Genomic DNA, 18,505 nt, shown 5'->3' with positions numbered 1-18,505 from the left:
CTGGCTGCAATGATTAATCGACAGAGAGAGACGATGATGAGGAAAAGTCAACAGTGTTTGATAATTATTTATCTAGAAAAGCCGTGGTGTAGTTCTAGACCAATCAAAGTAAAGTTCAAAACCAAGAGTTTAGTTAGAAAACTATATTTCTCGATTAGATAACAATTGCCAAAAACACAAATTTTAAATATATAATTTTAAGTATACGGATTTTAAATATATATTTTACATACTGTACTACATCAAACAGTTATGTGACCATAAAAAGACATACATGTAATAAGTAATTCTTTCTTGAGTTTCATGGATAGCGCCCCCCAGTGACCAAAGGGGCCTACATAGAGACACCATAAAAGTTTCATGATGATTGGTCAATATTAAGCCTCTCAAATCCCTGCTGAAATCTGATTGGCTGATATCAGTCATAAATTTCAATGTAGCAAATTGTCTTTAAATATGAATGTAAAATCTTTTGGAAACATGCTACCTGCAAAATATCAGTTTGGTCAGATGTATAAATGCTAAGGAACAGTTATTTACTACAACTCCAATTCCAATGAAGTTGGAACGTTGTGTAAAACATAAATAAAAACAGAATACGATGATTTGCAAATCCTTTTCAACGTATATTCAATTGAATTCACTACAAAGACAAGATATTTAATGTTCAAATGGATGAACTTTATTGTTTTTGTGCAAATATTCACTCATTTTGAATTTGATGCCTGCAACATGTTCCAAAGAAGTTGGGGCAGGGGCGTGTTTACCACTGTGTTACATCACCTTTCCTTTTAACAACACTCAATAAGCGTTTGGGAACTGAGGACACTGATTGACATGCAGGTATGCTGATATCAAAGATTTGGATTTAAAAATGTAAACATTCCCATAAAAGATCAGGAAGATGTGTGTATGTTACAGTTTGATGTTTTAGATTAAATAAAAACTCTCTCTCTTTCTCTCAGCTGTGGCTGTCCAGTGGATTGTTGCTGCAGTTGTGGGTGTGGTAAACACTGCTGGTGATAGTCTCAGCGCTGCTTCTTAAAAACCTGTGTAAAGTAGTAGATGTGTTAGTGCAGATCAGAAAATAGCTCCTTTACTAACTGAGCTGTCCAGCTGTGATTGTTGGACACTGATTTAATGTATAATGGGTTAAGTTTTATCCCCGTATTTAACATGAACAGTCTGGATAACAGGTATAATTGAATTTCACTGCCCTGGTGTTGGGCAGCTCGGTTGTATCTGCTCATTTCTGTTAGGTCTCCTTACCTAACTAACCATCGTTATCAATCAGTGACACAAAACCAGTGGTCAGTTCTAACCTCCAGCTCTCTGGCAGTGTCTCTCCACACTGTTCACTAAATTGGTTGTATAAATCCAGGAGTTCCCTGCCTCCAGTTTAGAGGTGGAATGGCAGAGTCCTCTCGCTCGGACACAGAGGCCTCAGTCTTGGACACGGTGTCAGACTGTTCTGTTACCTGCTATCTAGATTCTCAAGGCTCTAAAACTGTGAATGGACTGTAAGAGTGTAATAAGAATTAATGTCTAGAACTCACAGCAACATTCGTGTATACACTGGACTCGTCTTCAGGGGGTGGATGGGCGCTGTGGTCTGTTTGGCCTTCATTCTGCAGGACAGAGAGTTTGAGAACATGAGCAGATACACTGATAAACATCAAACTTTACAGTAGTCAGTCACATCTGACCACTGCAGGCCCACCACTGGATTAAGCAGGAAAGGATCCTGATATCTAGAGCTCACCGAATAGATTGTTTGATCTGTATTTCTGTCCTGCCTCTTTCTCCTGCTCTCAGAAGATCTGCAATAAACCAATCAATAAAAAATAACATTTGAGACACAGAGAGGAACATTTAGCCTTGGCAAATAAACAGATTATAAAAAATAATGTATGTTTAAAAATATTTTACCTCCTCCACAAAACTACAGTGAGAAAAACTGTAATCATGCAAACTCCGACTCCAACAGCTACATACAGAATCAGGGGGTAGCCTGTATAGAGAACTTTCTGAAGACTGATTTATGAGGCTAATAAACAACTGAATAAATGAATAAATATTCAAATATGAACAGAATAATAAAGTAAAATACAAAAGAGATCAAACGTTGAACTAAAACAGTTAATCTTGTCTCTCACCTTTAAAAAAGACCAGCACTCCATCTGACCTCTCAGCTCCATGTTCATTCTCAGCTTCACAGTAGTACAGACCAGTGTGGTCAGCAGTGATGCTGATGATGCTGTAATTCTGTCCAGATCCTACAGATGAGGTTCCACCTTCTTTAAACCAGGTGTAGTTCTTCACAGGTGGGTTTCCATTACTGCTGCAGGTCAGAGTCACTGAACTGCCCTCCACTATTTCACCAGAGGGACTGATGGACACTGAAACACTCTTTGGAGGATCTACAACAGACAAGATAAAAATGATTGTGATCTTTGTGATTTCTGGGTTTCCTCAAATCATCTAATACAGCATAAAACAACCACAAGAAGCTTACAAAGAACATTAATCTGCACAGCAGTGGATCTTCTCTCTCCATGATCATTCCGACTCTGGCATGTGTATTCTCCACTGTCCTCAGATCTGATGTTGGGAATGCTGTAGGTTTTTCCTTCTCATACTGATGCCGATCCCTTAAACCAGGTGTAGAGAATTCTTTGGAGAATCTAAAGACTCATATGACCTTTATGCCATTACTAATACTATCCTGTTTTCCTGCTACAACCACTGTATTAACCACTGTATATTCACTGTATTACACTGAATTAAACTCACATCTGACTCTGAGGCTGTGAGCAGTAGAGCGGAGGTGTTGAGATCCTCCTACAGCACAGCTATAACTGCCTGCATCCTCACTGCTGACCGTCTGCAGGTGGAGCTGGTTGTTCTTGATGGTCTTTGTGGTTAAAGGCCATCCATTTTTGTACCAGATGAATGTTGGGTCAGTCAGATTGCAGGTGGTCATACATGTCAGATCTGCTGTTTCTCCCTCAGTCACTTCTTCAGGAGCTTTTACATGGAGCTCTAGGACAATTACAGAATTATTACATTTGGGGAAAAAAAGGTTAAACTTACTTTTGTTTGAAAAAACTTTGATTTGTTTGTATTATGTTTTCTCTCAGTGCTGCAGAACCTGACAACTGCATAGCTGTTTTTTACTGTCTGCCATGAACAGGATGACAAAAAATATCATCGAAATCAATGGAGCAGCATGTTGAGTATATAAGCTGAATGTTTAGTTATATCCACAAATAAATTTAGCAGTCAATCATTAATCAGGAATGTGTTACCAGGTGAAATCACTCTGTCTAAGGTGAAAGGATGGCTTGTGTCACATATTTGGTAAATTTGAATGATCTTACCTGTGACAGTGAGCCTAACTCCAGGTCTTCCAAAATATTTCTGCATTTCTTGATCTGTCTTGATTCTGACGCAGTACTCGTGTTCATCCTTCTTCATTACATCACTCAGTTTAAGGGAAACTAATTTCTGTTCATCACCCAAATATTCGACTCTGCCTGAGTAATCTGGGTTCTGGGACATATCAGGCCAACTCGGATTCAGAGCTGGATCTATAACCCAGAAAATCTCCTTCACTGTGAGACCTTCTGGGTGAGTAAAAGTTCCATTCATAAACACTGTGGATCCTTTTAAAGCACAGATTTCCTGTTGGTTGTACTTCACACTCCACTCTGTTGCAAAAGCTCCTGAAACATATGATGCATGAAAGAGCTGATTACAGAGTCTGGAGCCCATAAGACAGTCAGAGTTACTGTAGCTTACAGCTTCACTTCTCTCCTCTCCAACTCCAGCAGCTACTCTACACCACTGAGCTGATTCTGAGAGAAACCACGAACCACACCAAACACTGACTCACCAGCAGTCATGAGCAGAAAGACCAGAGGAAGAGGAGGAGCCGTTCTCAATGACCTCATCACAGCAGCCTGGAGGAGATTTTTAGTAAATAAAATTAGCTTATTTGTAAAAATAACAATTTCTTTCCTTTTAATTAATTTAGATGACTAAATGAATTTTGGCATAGAAGCTGTTATTGTCAATTATCAAGTCATTGCAAGTTTGTTTTACAGCAGAAATACTGAAGCATGAGCGCTGCTCTACTGTAAGTGTATTAAAACCAGGTCAATGTCTAAGCTACATGGAGAACCTTCTTCATTCTGACCTATTCTCCTTCTAAAATGTAACAATAAAGGACCCTATTTTGTTCCTCAGGCAACAGCATGACTAAGTTTGCACTGAATTTGAAATGTATTTGTGTCTTTTTATTTTGTTTGTCATGCATCAAGCAGACATGCATGATCTGCTGGCTGGACCTTACAAAGTTTTACACATAAAATAATGAAGTAAAACCTGAAGTTCATAGATGTGTGTTAAGTTTAACTGAAACATCGGCAGTAAAAACTACACAGACTACAACACACACACACACACACACACACACACACACACACTTAACTATATATATGTACTGTAGACTACATTATTTGTCATAAACTACTAAAAAGTTAACAAAAAAACTAAAGAAAACATCTTACCGTTCAGTAATGAGGCACTTCTCCAATGTTCAAATGATAAATGTAGAGAACAGAGACTGAACTGAGACGATAGTTGTGTGGTTAAGACGTATAACTATGACCTGCTGCTCTTAACAGAAATAGCCAGGCTCATTCAAATGATGTTTCCTCTTACAGGAAGCATGTGACCTTCTTAGCTGCAGCAAGAGATCAACTTGACTTTAAACATCTGCAAAGTCTGGATTATCTTTTAGTTAAAACATCATGTCTTTCATTTTAAATCTAATATTCACGTTTATTGATAGACATGTAATGATGTGGGACTTTATCCAGCTCCTCCTCTTCTCCTGCTGCTGTATGAAGCAATAATGATCACTGGTGTGTTTATCAGAGCTGATCTCAGTACAGTGTTACCCAGCTGATAGAATAAACACCATCAGATCATCTGAAGAACACAGTGAGTGAATCTGCTGCACATCTTAATATCATTGTTTACACTCTCTTCAAAACAGCCTTGCAATGTCCTCCTCTCGTGGAATCCCCACATCCATCTTAAAGGCCTTTCCACTTAAAGTTACAGAGTAAGAAAAAAAAATATTGTAGCCAAACAAACAGGTTATTCAAAACATCTGATATATTATTTCACTTCAGCAACTCGTCTCTCACACATCTGATCTTTCTCTATTTCCTTTTTAGTAGCTTCTTCATTCAGGAGTCAGTTTAGTATCTGTACTGTCACTTTAAGAGACAGTAGAGTTTGATGTCATCACTGGTCTCTGGACTGTCTGTCTGCAGTTTGTGAGTTAACAGGAAGAGGATGCTGTTTTATCTGCTGTGTAAAATGAGATTTAAACCATGTTAATGTTGACATGAAGACACACACTTTCATTAGTTTTAAGAAAATATAAAAATGTAAAATGCTGATGAATTCCACTACAGGGGAAGTGAGAATACTAGGACTGATGAGGATCCTGAACAAATAATAAATCATAAGAAACCTAAGCTCCACCCAGCATGTGAATGTGGTGAGAACACAATGCAGATCACTAACAGCCTCATACTGAGCTCAACATACTGAGAATAAGACCTGATACACAACATTTATATCAGAATGATTTCAGCTCTTAGTATTTCATACTCTACATAGAGAAAACACTCTGCAGTAAATCAGACAGAAATCACAGAGAAACAAAAAACCTCAGAATGAAAATCCACAAAAACATATTCTTAAGCAGCGTTCTTTACAGAGGATGGTGAGAGACGATGTAGAGAGGAGACTGAAGGACTTTATGGATCATCACTCGTCAAATAAGTTTACTGTAATAACTTTTACTGAAGAGACAAAATAACAGAACAGAAAATAACTTGGTTTTTATTCACTGACTAAGAACAGAAGCCTAGAACCTTTAAACGGCACTTTGGACAAACATCATCCTCACTGCTTTTAGTCTTACTGTGCCATCTAGTGGCAATGTCCTGTAATTACATCCATGTTTTACCAGATCAAAGAACTGATTGATGCCTTGAGATCTGTTAAAGCTCATAATAATCACGTTCATCCAGGTTTCTGTTCTGACTTTTGCACCTGAAGAGAGGAAATATCTCCGTTAGCTGTTCTGACACTATAAGAGACAGCAGGGTTTCATCATCACTGGTGTGACTGTCTCTCTCTGCAGTGTGTGAACTGACCTGAAGAGGGCACTGTTCTGCCTGATGGGTGAAATTAGGGATTTTCACCATGTCAGTTTATGATGCTGATGAATTCAGATAAAAAAGCCATTTTAACACCTTCAGTCTGTAAAACTGCCCTCCATGTCTTCTCTTTTATACTGAAGACCCTCTTATGAAATGATTTATATCCACACCGGCTTTTGGGTCGAATAATACAACAGAATTATCGTTCATTATTTACATCATAGCTGAACATACAGTTAAAGTAGATAATGTGTATTTACATGGACTGTGTTACTATAATCAATCTGTAATGGTATACGCATCACCAGCAGTTACACTGTTATTGAAGGTATTGTTAACATATAACATGGTTATTACAGATGTTACTAAATGTGTAGATACACATGAACAATAACATTGTAACTACTGAGGCTTTAGTTAATGTTCCAGATGGATTACAGAAGTGCATCTTATGTAATTTCACATGCATCACCTTCAGTTTTGCCTCATGTAATTACAGAAGTGTATCTTTTAGATGTGCTACAGATCAGAAGTCTTTTCCAGCAGTAAGTGTTTTACATCATTACTGTGGAATAACTGTAACAAGGTGACCTAATCACCTCACGTTCATCAACACCACTCTGTAATTACACTGTAACTACATAATAACTACACAAGAGCTTTCCTGTAGCCCAGTGTTAGTTACACTGTAAACTAAGTGGCCAGGTCTTGTGTAATTACTATGTAGTTACTGTGTAATAATGCAGTGGTAATGTAGATGCTGATTTGGGGGAAATGCAGCACATTTAATGAATGTTATGAAGCTACATGTTAATATAAGGGGGCGTCTGCTGTTCTGACTCATTACAGACTGGTTTAAAGCTGAAACTGGTTACAGTGTCACAGCACTAACAACATAAACACCAGCTAAATGTCAGGAAAGCTGGCAGATACAGTGTAAATAATGCCTTAATGTAAGGTATTACAAAAAAAAGTCTGAAAAGTCTATTACCCTTGTGAAATTATATGTGAGAAGAGGCTGTTAAAATTTAAGATACACTTGGTTCATTCATTCAGAAAAATCCACTCGTTTTCTCAACAAACAACAACATGAAGTTTTTTAACACTGCAGTTAATGTTGAACATGCTTTTTAACTCCATCTGTTGGACTTTCTAACAGCGCCTGTCACGACTACTAAATGACAGTTAAATGAAATATTTCTCCATCTTCATCTAAAGTCCTTCAAAACTCCAGAACTTTAAATGCTGACTCTGTAATGAAGTCTGTGTTTCATTTAATCATTTCAGTTTTTCACAAATGTGTCTTTGTAACCTGATTGTAAAGAAAAAGAACTTCTTATTTTTTGAAAAATGTGATTAAAGTTACATTTCTGAGCATCTGTGACCACCAGGTTCTTCACAAGGGACGGTATATACTGATCAACCTGGATCACCTTCATCCAGAGCTATTCTCCCCCACAGTGGAGATTTAAAGCATCACAATTTGTTCCTCAGACAAAAGCAGGACTTAGTAAACATTTTCTTCCCAATATTTTTGTTTTATGTTACTTCTTAAACATCTTGTGATCATATATGTTCTCCAGACTTTCCCACAAAACAATCCCACCTGAGTCAATAAAGATGAACTAAACTTCTTTGAATCTGAAATGGTTGAAACATCATTCTAAACACAAAGACTTAAATTTGCTCTGTATCTTCGTCATGAACCATTAAAATCTTCTGAAGTAAAGAGATCATCTTCCCGTTCTGTAACAAGGCTCCTCTTCAACGTCCAGATGAGAAATGGTGAGAACAGAGATGGCACTGGGAGGATGAACTAGATGTGGTTAGAGATAAGTAGACAGATGAAACTCCCCGAGTTATTAATACACTCGCTCCTCTTATACAATATATGTGGTCGTCTGAGCTGCAGCAAGACATGAACTTTACCTCAAACTTCTGCAAGATCCAAAATGTAAGCTAGCACGTTCGTTTGCAGTTAGCACGTTCCTAGATAAGAAGTCTACACCCAGCTGACTGTACGCCGCTACTTGTCCACCCCCGCACATTGAATGTCTAACTAGTTTAGACTCGGTCAGATGTTCTGTTTAGTCACCAGTGGGCCACCTGGACAGAAGCTGAGAAAAAAGTTCGTGGGCCACCATATTTGCCATTCGTGGGCCAATAGTGGCCCACTACCCTACTGCACACTGGGTTAGTTCAGGCATTAGCACATTGTTTGCACCTTAACTTGGGTTCATGGTTAATGTGTTAGCACCACAGCTCGCATGTTAGTTGACTGTTCACAGATGACAGACACCTTATAAACAACTCAGACTCACTGCTGAACTGAGAAAAGTCCACCAATCAAAAATATCCAGCTCCAGCATCCTGTGGGCAATGTCCTGTGACCCATGATGGAGCACTAGAGGAAGACAACGCAAACTGTGCAGCAGCAGATGAGTGTCTAATAGAGTGGACAGTGAGTGTTTAAAACTCCAGCAGCACTGCTGTGTTTGATCCACTCATACCAGCGCAACACACACTAGCACATCACCACCAGGTCAGTGTTAAGTATGATCCACCACCCAAATAGTACCTGGTCTGTGAGGGTCCATGGGGGTCCTGGCCACTGAAGAACGGGGTAAGAGAGTATCAGAGAATCAGTTGGACTACAGTCTGTAACTGTAGAACTACAAAGTTCAGCTATACAGTAAGTGGAGCTGATAAGATGGACAATGAGCGCAGAAACAAGGAGGTGGTCATGATGTTGTGGCTGGTCAGTGTGTATCTGTGCTTTCTGTAGTCGTGTGTCATGTGCTGCTGGTCAGTGAAGCTCCGTGTGGCCTGAAGAATAACTTTTACATGAGTAACATTAAACTAGTGGATCTGTGTATTTAAACAGTGGATGTGTGTCTGTATGTTCCTGGGGCCTGTTTGTAGTGTGAAGCTGGACCTGCAGCATTCATACATGTCGTGACTTTAGCCTGGCCAGGAGCTCAGAGGCCACGCCTGGGTGTGAATGATGTCATTTCCTCTGAAAATATGAGATGAACAGCAGCAGCGGTAGCTCATGTTTTCAGGCTTCTACTTTTAGAACTGAACTCATGATGATGGGAGTCTGATGTGCTGATTAACTTGATGAATCACTGTTGCCTATAGTTACTGACTTTCAAAGGGGGTCTTTTTTCTGGACATAGTTTAAGCTGGTAAGTAGGATCCCAACCCTGTTCCTGGAAATCTGCCACCAGTTCAGTTTAATTTCAGGCCACTTGGCTCTGACCACAAGATGCTCCAGGAGGCCTTGATTACATGGATTGGAGTTTTGTTACATTATCCTGATATATGATAATTATTATTATTATTACTATAACAATAGTTTGGTTGTCTGAGTGGGACACAGGGAAGCTGGCTGTGGAGGCCTCCAGTGGCCTGTCAGAGAAAGAGCAGCTCTGGGAACCAGCACAGTAAGAGCGGTCCTAAAAGCACTGAAAAAGGGTAGGACGCACTGCTGGGGCAGCAGCTGTTCTGAAAGCTGGCACAGGAGCTACACAGGGAACCCCCACATGAGAAACAGCAGCTTGAGCAGCCAGCACATGATCAGGATAGGGAGTCGAAACAGGAGCTATACAGTGAATCACCACTGGACAAGCAACAGCTCAGGAGGCCAGCACAGGACCATCATGGGGAGCCACAAAAGGTCCAGCACTTGAGCAACCTGGAGAACTGAAACAGGAGCCGTGCGTAAGCAGCAGGCTCCAGAACCCTACATGGAGCAAGACCAGAGTCAAGCACTGGAGTGGCCCAGGAAACGTGAACTGAAGTGATTCAAAAAGGAGAAATGGGCGCCAGCCTGGGAGCTGGAAGAGGATCTGTCCAAGCATTAGGAACTGGAGCCAACCAGGGAGCCAGATATGAAACTCAGCTCCAGTTGTAATTATCACCCAAGAGGAGGCACTTAGAGGAGCCACCAGAAAAGAGGAGGTTCTGGGAGCCATTACAGGCAAAGTAACGGGATAGCAGGATAAGGGCAGATGTCCATGGATCATTGCTTGTACCCTTGATGGTGCCACCCCAGAGACATGAGGGCCTCCATCCCAGTGGCAGTACCTTCTTTTGAGTGTGTAGAGTATCAGGAGAAAATCATCATTCTAAAGATAAAACAACATGACCTGCTGATGACCTTTCAGACAGCAGGTCCAGATCTCAATTCTTTATGACACCTGAACATAATCTGCCCTGAGAGTTGGTCTCAGAGCCGCTCTCCCAGTTGAGGAAACAGAAATGCAAGTGAAGACGTTATGAACTTGAAACTAAACTGAGACACAAACTGAGAACTAAACTGCAGCTTAACATCAGAGTATTCACGTCCACCACACTGAAGAGAGGATCATTAATTTCACCTCAAATTGGCAAGACTTCCACTTGAACATTCGAATGGAGGAGGAGGAGGATATGCTGAGGAAGTAGAGGTCAGATGGAGAGCTTAGCTTTTCCTGCTATTCACTGCCCTAAAAATTAAACCCCCACTACTGGATATGATCAAACTCTACCTTTGATGTTTGATCTCAGAGAATCTGTGAGGTCACGAGTATCTTCTTTTCCAGCAGCAGGTTTGTGAATGTCTGTGTTATCAGTCAGGCTTCGCTGCTAAAAAGATGTTTTATCCTGATTCAGAATCAGTTTTGTACACATTCATAATGACTTTAACTGTTAGATTAGAAACAGTGAAACTGATCTCAGATCATTTCTACCCACAATGACCAGAGCAGTCAGGAGGAAGTGACTGACTGGTTACTAACATGTTTCAGTGTGTTTCTCTACACAGACCAAAGACAGCGTCAACAGCTTTTCACAACAAGTGTGAAAAAGGAATGAGTGAGAGAGAGAGAGAGAGAGAGAGAGAGAGAGAGAGAGAGAGAGAGAGAGGTGGTTGGGCCTCTGTCACTTCAGGAAGTCTTAAAGCTCTTGTGGTCAGCGTCATGTATAAGGACACAGCTCACTTTGTCCTGTGTAACTGACCTGTTAGGTGTTTGAATCATGACCATCATCTGGATCATCATCTTCACTCTGACGCCTGGTGAGTTATTCCTCTCACATCTGTGTTGAGTTTAAGATGATCTTTACAGACTCAGAGACACACAGTGTGTTAGATCAGTGACTGATGAAGAACAGAATCTTCCTCTTCCTCTCACTCATATTCATCACTGTTACTGTCTTAATGAGACGTTTCTGTGTAGAGTTTCAGGCTCTCGTGTTCTACAGGCTTTTCAGACTAAACAGTCCTGAGTGACGTCTCAGCCTCAGAGTTAGTTTATTACTCCCTTATACAACATGTTCTCTTTTACAGCTGGAGTCAGCGCTGGAACTACTGTAACTGGATACAGAGGACAGTAAATCCAGATTGCATGCCCCTATGTTTCTGGATATGAGACCTACATAAAGTATCTCTGCAGAGGAGAATGTTCTGTCTGGAGAACTAAAGACATATCTGTTCAGTCTGGATCTGCTGAAGATCAGAGATTCTCTCTGGATGAGGACACAACAGCCAGAGTCTTCACCATCACCATCACTGATCTGAGGTTAGGGGGGTTAGTTCAGTCCTTTTGAGTTTAAAAACCTGATAGCAAAGCTGTTGGAGATTCTAACAGTGGTGGCACAGAGACCCTGCTACCTTCTGCCAGACGGCAGCAGTGAAAAAAGTTTGTGTGAGGGATGGATGGGGTCTTCCACAATGCTATTGGCTTTCCAGATAAAACATGTGGTGTAGATGTCCATGATGGATGGGAGAGAGACCCCAATAATCTTCTCAGCTGTCCTCACTATACGCTGTAGGGTCTTGCGGTCGAAGGTGGTGCATATTCCAAGCAAAGTGATGATGCAGCTGCTGGGCTCTCTTGGCTATGGAGTTGGTGTTGAGGGACCAGGTGACGTTCTCTGTGATGTGGACACTGAGCAACTTCATGCTCCTGATGATTTTCAGAGCAGAGCCAGTGATGTTCAGTAGGGGGTGGTCACCTCGCACTCTTCGGAAGTCAACAACCATCTCCTTAGTTTTGTCCACATTCAGAGATAGGTTGTTGGTCCCGCACCAGTCCGTTAGCTGCTGCACCTCCTCTCTGTACGCTGACTCATCATTTTTGCTGATCAGACTCACCACAGTCATGTCATCAGCAAACTTGATGATGTGGTTTGAGCTGGATTTCACAGTACAGTCATGAGTCAACAGAGTAAGCAGCAGCCTAAGCACACAGCCCTGAGGGGCACTGGTTCTCAGTATAGTGGTGCTGGAGACAATGACATGTTTAATATTAGGCACATTAATTAATTATCACAGTGTATGCAGTTCCATCCACATATTCATTAGAGGTTAAATTAATATTTTGTGTCTTGTATTGTGCCATATAAATGACATCATGGATATGAAATGGTTCATGATAGAGAAACTTGCACAGTCTTATTTCAGAACCTAACCCTGATCCTAGTCCTAACCCTCTCACTGGCCTTAAATCTCTCCCTAACTTTTTCCTCAACCCAAAACCTAATCCTAACTCTCACCCTGGCCCTAGTCCTAACCCTGACTGGAGCTTGTGTAGGAGGTTCAGAGGTACCAACAAAATATAGTTGGGCTCACCTCCACCCAGTGTCGGCTCTGAAACCAAACTCCTGGATAGGGGTTGGTCTCTCTCCTACTCAGGGGTTGCACAGGGTGAGAGGTGCCAGGCAGGTGTGGGTATACTCATGAGTGGAGCAAGGTTCTGGAAAGGGTCCCACCTACAGACTCCATAGTTTCACTGGGAAACTTAAATGCTCACGTTGGCAATGACCTGGGACACCTGGAGAGGTGTGATTGGGAAGAACGGTCTGCCCGATCTAAAGCCCAATTCTGAATTGTTCTTGGACTTGTATGCCAGGCATGGATTGTCCATAATGAACACCAAGTTCGAACACAAGGTTGTTCATGAGTGTACATGGTACCAGAGCTCCTTGGGTCACAGGTCAATGATCAACTCTGTTATTGCTTCATCTGACTTGGGAACATATGTTCTGGATACTCGGGTGAAGAGAGGTGCTGAGCTGTCAACTGATCACCATCTGGTGGTGAGTTGGATCAGATTGCAGGGAAGACTGATGGTCAGACCTGGAAGGCCCAAGTGTGCTGAGAACGACAGTCAGAGGCACTTGTTTGGAATAATTTCAAATCCCACCTCCAGGAGAGCTTTTCTCATGTCCCGGAGGAGGTAGGGGACATGGAGCCTGAATGGACCCTGTTCAAAACCTCCATTGTGGAAGCTGCCAGGCATAGCTGTGGCCAAAAGCTTGTGGGTGCCTGTCAGGGTGGTAACCCAAGAACCTCCTGTTGGACACCGGTGGTGAGGGAGGCTGTCAAGCTGAAGAAAGAGGCCTTTACGGACTGGTCGGCCCGACCGATTCCTGATTCAGCAGATAGTGGCAGAAGCAAAATCCAGGTCATGGGAGGAGTTTGGTGAGGCCATGGAAAAAGACTTTCATTCGGCCTCAAAGAAGTTCTGGATAACTGTCTGGCAACTCAGGAGCAGTCGCGGTGGCTGCATCCAAGCTGTATCCAGCAAGAGTGGAGAAACTGTGACTTCAAATGAAGATATTCTCAGTCAGTGGAAGGAGCATTTTGAGGAACTCCTTAATCCAGGAGATGTGCCTCCCTCCCTGGAGTCAGGGCCAGAGGCTTCCATTGTGTCAAGTTCCATTTCCCGTGTGGAGGTCACTGAGGTAGTTGGTAAGCTCCTCAGTGGCAAGGCACTGGGGGTGGATAAGATTTGTCCAGATATGTTTAAGGCTCTGGATACTGTGGGGCTGTCGTGGCTAACACGCCTCTGCAATATTGCATGGACCTCAGGAACAGTACCCATGGATTTGCAGACCGGGGTGGTGGTCCCTGTTTTTAAAAAGGGGGACCGGATGGTGTGTGCCAATTATCGGGGTATCACACTGCTCAGCCTCCCTGGGAAAGTCTATGCCAAGGTGCTGGAAAGGAGACCCCAACGAATAGTTGAACCTCAGATTGAGGCTGAACAATGCGCATTCTGTCCCGGCCGTGGAACAATGGACCAGCTTTTCACCCTCTCACAGATTGTTGAGGGGGCATGGGAGTTTGCCAACCAGTCTACATGTATTTTGTGGGCTTGGAGAAGGCTTTTGGTCATGTTCCTTGATATATCTTGTGGGAGGTCCTCCAGGAGTATGGGGTGCCAGGGTTACTACTCTGGGCCTTCCAATCTCTGTACTCCCAGAGTGAGAGCTGTGTTTGTATACTTGGCATTAAGTCAGACTCTTTCAATGTTAGCTTTGGAAGGCATTATGTGTGGAGGCCGGAGGGTGGCATCTCAGCTATTTGCAGATGTTGTTGTTCTTTTGGCTGTTGTTCTTTTGGATGCCTCCAGCACTCACTGGAGCAGTTTGCAGCTGAGTGTGAAGCGGTTGGTATGCGGGTCAGCACCTCCAAGTCTGAGTCCATGGTGGAAGAGTTTAAGTATCTTGGGGTCTTGTTCCTGAATGATGGAAGGGAGGGATCATGAGTTTGGCTGCAGGCTGGGAGCTAGGGTGTATGGCAGCATTTACTGCTTGTAAATCTTGCACAAATCTCCATTCATCGGGCTCCCCTGGCCCACGTATCTTTTTTACTGGAAAGATTGCCATTCTGACTGGTGAATCGGGGAAAGGAACAATAACTCCTGCCTACAGCAGAGACTGGAAGATGGGTGTTATTGCCACAATCGCTTCAGGTTTGAGTGGGTATTGTGCCTTTTTAGGTCTACAGTCAGATTTGGGTTAGACTACATATTTCCCTTTGGCCCACAGCTTCTGTGGACCACCATTAGTTCAGGCGGTAGATTCTCAATAGTGATTAGGGGTGCTCTGACCCATCGTATAGCTGTACTGAAGCAATTGCTGGGATTCCTGAAACATGAGGCATTTTATATACCCCGGTGCTCGGACTCAATTGTATATTTCCCTGATTTTGCCAGTCCTAAAGTATCTGACATTTCAACACCCATGGCCCTAAATACTTCCCTTGTTCTTTGTCAGAGAAATGTGTGGTGCCCGCACATTACCATATTTGCTAATTACATCAAATGGTTCAAATAGAGAATTTTAAGTTTTGTTGAGTGTCACTGCAGCAGCACACTTCCTCTCCTGTCAATACAAACACTGAGTGGTTATTTCTGCTGCTCAGCCAGTCTGCCCCACACTTCCTCATATTCTGCGTCGGGCCCTATGTGTGTGTGTGCCATGCAGTGTAACTCTCCATGACTTATCACATCTACATCAACCACAAGGGGAAATGCTGCACATGGCTGAGCGAGCATATCATCTACCACAGGGGTAGGAGTTAACCTCTATTCACACATGTATAGAGGCTCTCCCACACCTGCTGACGCAAAACTGTACTCAAACCTTTCTGCTGTTTTTATTTCTGTTGTTGGTGATGTCTCCTGAATCCACCAAAAACTTAAGGATTTGTCCATTACACTTGACCTTGATTTCGGGTATTGAGGTGTAACCATGTGTGTGGGCTAACAGAGGCATTCTAGTTTTAATACTTATCTTTTTGTGGAGATTTTCATCTGTCTCCTCTGTCCTTTCCTCCTCCTCTGCTCACCCTTGCCCCTGTCAATCCGCCTGCTGCTGACTCTGCACCAGATCTCCATTTGGGCAGTACTGTGCAAAATATCCGATTTCCCCACAGTTAAAGCAGCCTCCCAGGCTCAGCTTATTGCCTCCTCTTCCTCATCCTCCTCTTACTCTGCCTTCTTGGCCTTGGCCTCTATTCGTCCCCCTTTCAGTTGTTTCACACTCTGCTTCCACAAGGCAATTTGTGCTTCCTCCAGCTCCCTTTTCCTTTTATCCTCTTTCTCCTGTTTCTGGAATCCAGCACCTTCTCCATGTGAAAAGCATCTCTTTCCACTGCTTCCAGTATACCTCCATCAGACGACCCAGGAATTGTCTGACGGCAGAACTCAGTCCATCCTTCCTCGACATCGAGCCGGGATAGAGCCACTTCTCTGAGTTCCGTGTACGTCCATGGTCGGTACACAAGTCCGATTCCACCGTCTTGGCGGTACCTGGATCATGGGAAGTCGATGGTCGATTTCCTTCTCATCATTGTTGCCTCCTGCTATTCATTGTGCAGGGGTGGAGGAGGGGGGGGTGTCTTGAATCCATCTGGTTGATAAACATCCTCCATCTCGAGCTTTGGACACTTGGGGTAGATGACTGGATGAGGAATCCCAGGGGTTATAGGCAGTGGGTGCGGAATTGTTCCCGGGGTCTGAGGTCCAGGCAGTGGAACAGTTTCACTCACAGGGCAGGTGCAGAGGATTTGGAGATGGGAACACAGACAGAGGTTTCTTTAATCCTGTTTTAATACCTTCATTCCTTATATTTTCAGTCATATTCTTAATACATGTTCTTTCCCTCTTGGTGGCTTCATCCCACCATTGGAAGGAAGCTGCCCAATTTACGATCTCAACATCTTTTTGCCATTTCCAGCACAAGCAGCACATCTTCTTTCTACACCTTTCCCTTTCTCTCTGCGTTTTCTCTAACTGCTCCAACTTTTGCTGCAGCTGTTTCAACTGGTTAATACTGAGACTTCCTCCCTTAGGGAAGCCTTCCTCATTAACCCACAGACTCGTTTGACTGAGGCTCTCCTCTTTGCTGCTACAGCAACCCATTATTATCTTCCATTTGACATCCTACTAGTGACTTTCACTATTATAGCAGTCTTACCCTTGGAGCTCTTCAGCTCTGAAGTCAAATCAGATCGTCTGCCTGGACAAGAAGCTTTCCACTTCTACTTCTGCTTTCGGTCCGTCTACCAGTGGTGCTGCAGCATTCCCCAACACAGACCTCCTATTAAATAATCAGGCTTCTGGCCTCACTTTCTCTTTAGGAGTCGCCTCACTGGTGTCGGATAAATTCTGGATATGCTAACAGTGCGCAAGGTATCCTGGATGAGCCCCCAAATTGTTGAAGTTTTTGTGAATCTCCCTCTTCTCCTCTCAGGCAGAGCGATGATCAGTCTTCTGAGCCCAGGGAGGTGAACAAACTCACACACACACACACACACATACACACACACACACAAGTTCTCAGTTCACTTTCGGTTTAGACATGCAGCTCAGTTACCAATATTTCCTGTCTAAGTGAGCCAGTTCTTATCATGGCATTAAGTCTGTCTTAACCACGGTTTCGGTTCCTGCCTAACTATGGCAAGACATTTCCTATTTATTCTGCTGTGCAGAATGCATGTTAGTGTATGCATAAAGTTAAAGCCCTCTCCGTTCACTTGCATGTGTACTTTGTGATCTCTACTATATGTCACATAGGTGAAACCATTGCTCATGAAACCATTTACTTATTGCATAGAAGCTCTTTAAGTAAAACCTTTAATTGTAGAAAAAACTGGTCCCCCAAAAGAATATAATATAGGAGTAGCAATAAGAAGCAAACCTCAGCTTCTTCAGGAAGTGTTCCTGCAAACCTGTGTACATAGTTCAGCGCTATCAACAGAAGTTAACATAATCACTGAGGTGATTTTCCCAATGACTTCACCGAGTTTTCACATTAATGGCCAGAGCTGAAAGCTGATCTCTAAGACTCAGTCTGACACCTGAACTGCAGTGTATGAGGTGGGACCTTCTTTATCAGCTAAGCAATGTTGGGTATTTTAAAGATGGAATGATTTACTGTAGAAGTGGTTTGAAGCAAAGTTCTTTAGATTGAACTTGTTGCACTGCTGGACTGCTGGACTGGTCCTGTATCTCCATTTTTGCCATTTATGTTTTGGGTTTTTTTGTATAATCTATGAGCTGAAGCCAAGCTACTCTTTGACTTATGTTATATTTTCATAATGAACAGAGTTTTATAGAAATTAAATAAAATTACATGAAGAAAGTTGTTACATTAAAATATTCCAAACAATTATTCTATATTATTTTTGATGTATTTGTTATATTTGCTTAATAATTGCTCTTCAAATTCTAAATGATGTTGTCAGAATATATAATGAAGTAGTAACCCAGTTAGTTTAAGATTTCTACAGAGAGGGTCAAAAGGGAAAATAAACTGAGCAGATGAACTGAATGAGGAGTAAGACCAGATAAAATGATGTAGGAGTGAATCAGAACAGAAGCTGAACATCATTAGAGCAGATTAATAAAATCAGTGATGATAAAACAACATGAATATTCAGAGCAGTCATGAATAAACATTACTCTGAATCCAGAGCTGTGTCTTAT

At 42.3% G+C, this 18,505-nt stretch overlaps 2 protein-coding genes across 6 annotated transcripts in view; both read right to left on the bottom strand.

Moving 5' to 3' along the window:
• Positions 1-18,505, bottom strand: part of LOC119264688 (B-cell receptor CD22-like) — a 66,224-nt gene that overhangs the window by 27,469 nt on the left and 20,250 nt on the right. The gene's annotated exons all lie outside the window — the stretch shown is intronic.
• LOC108417184 (B-cell receptor CD22-like) lies at positions 732-8,768 on the bottom strand. Of its 5 annotated transcripts, none has more exons than XM_037543489.1 (8): positions 3,896-8,767; positions 3,381-3,725; positions 2,794-3,042; positions 2,157-2,420; positions 1,930-2,023; positions 1,763-1,820; positions 1,557-1,628; positions 732-1,049 (listed from the first exon to the last, which is right to left on the bottom strand). In XM_037543489.1, the coding sequence occupies exons 1-8, from the start codon at positions 3,951-3,953 to the stop codon at positions 1,029-1,031; spliced, it is 1,161 nt and encodes a 386-aa protein (XP_037399386.1). In that variant the 5' UTR covers positions 3,954-8,767; the 3' UTR covers positions 732-1,028. The 5 variants fall into 5 exon arrangements, 3 of the variants coding, with proteins under 3 accessions (XP_037399386.1, XP_037399387.1, XP_037399388.1); XM_037543490.1 differs by having other exon boundaries at positions 1,930-2,011; positions 3,896-8,766; XM_037543491.1 differs by lacking the exon at positions 732-1,049 and having other exon boundaries at positions 1,566-1,628; positions 1,930-2,027; positions 3,896-8,768.

Source organism: Pygocentrus nattereri, chromosome 12 (genome assembly GCF_015220715.1).
Source record: "Pygocentrus nattereri isolate fPygNat1 chromosome 12, fPygNat1.pri, whole genome shotgun sequence".
Classification (NCBI taxonomy): Eukaryota; Metazoa; Chordata; class Actinopteri; order Characiformes; family Serrasalmidae; genus Pygocentrus; species Pygocentrus nattereri.
The sequence above is the reverse complement of the archived record's forward strand: the minus strand, read 5'-3'. Positions and strand labels throughout refer to the sequence as shown.

Excerpts from the sequence above, each read along its gene's own strand:
- LOC108417184 (XM_037543489.1), bottom strand. The coding sequence starts at position 3,953 with ATGAGGTCATTGAGAACGGCTCCTCCTCTTCCTCTGGTCTTTCTGCTC. Across the intron at positions 3,726-3,895 it reads CTTTCTGCTCATGACTGCTG|GAGCTTTTGCAACAGAGTGG; the intron begins GTGAGTCAGTGT and ends CATATGTTTCAG. Across the intron at positions 1,050-1,556 it reads GTGTATACACGAATGTTGCT|GTTTTTAAGAAGCAGCGCTG; the intron begins GTGAGTTCTAGA and ends TACTTTACACAG.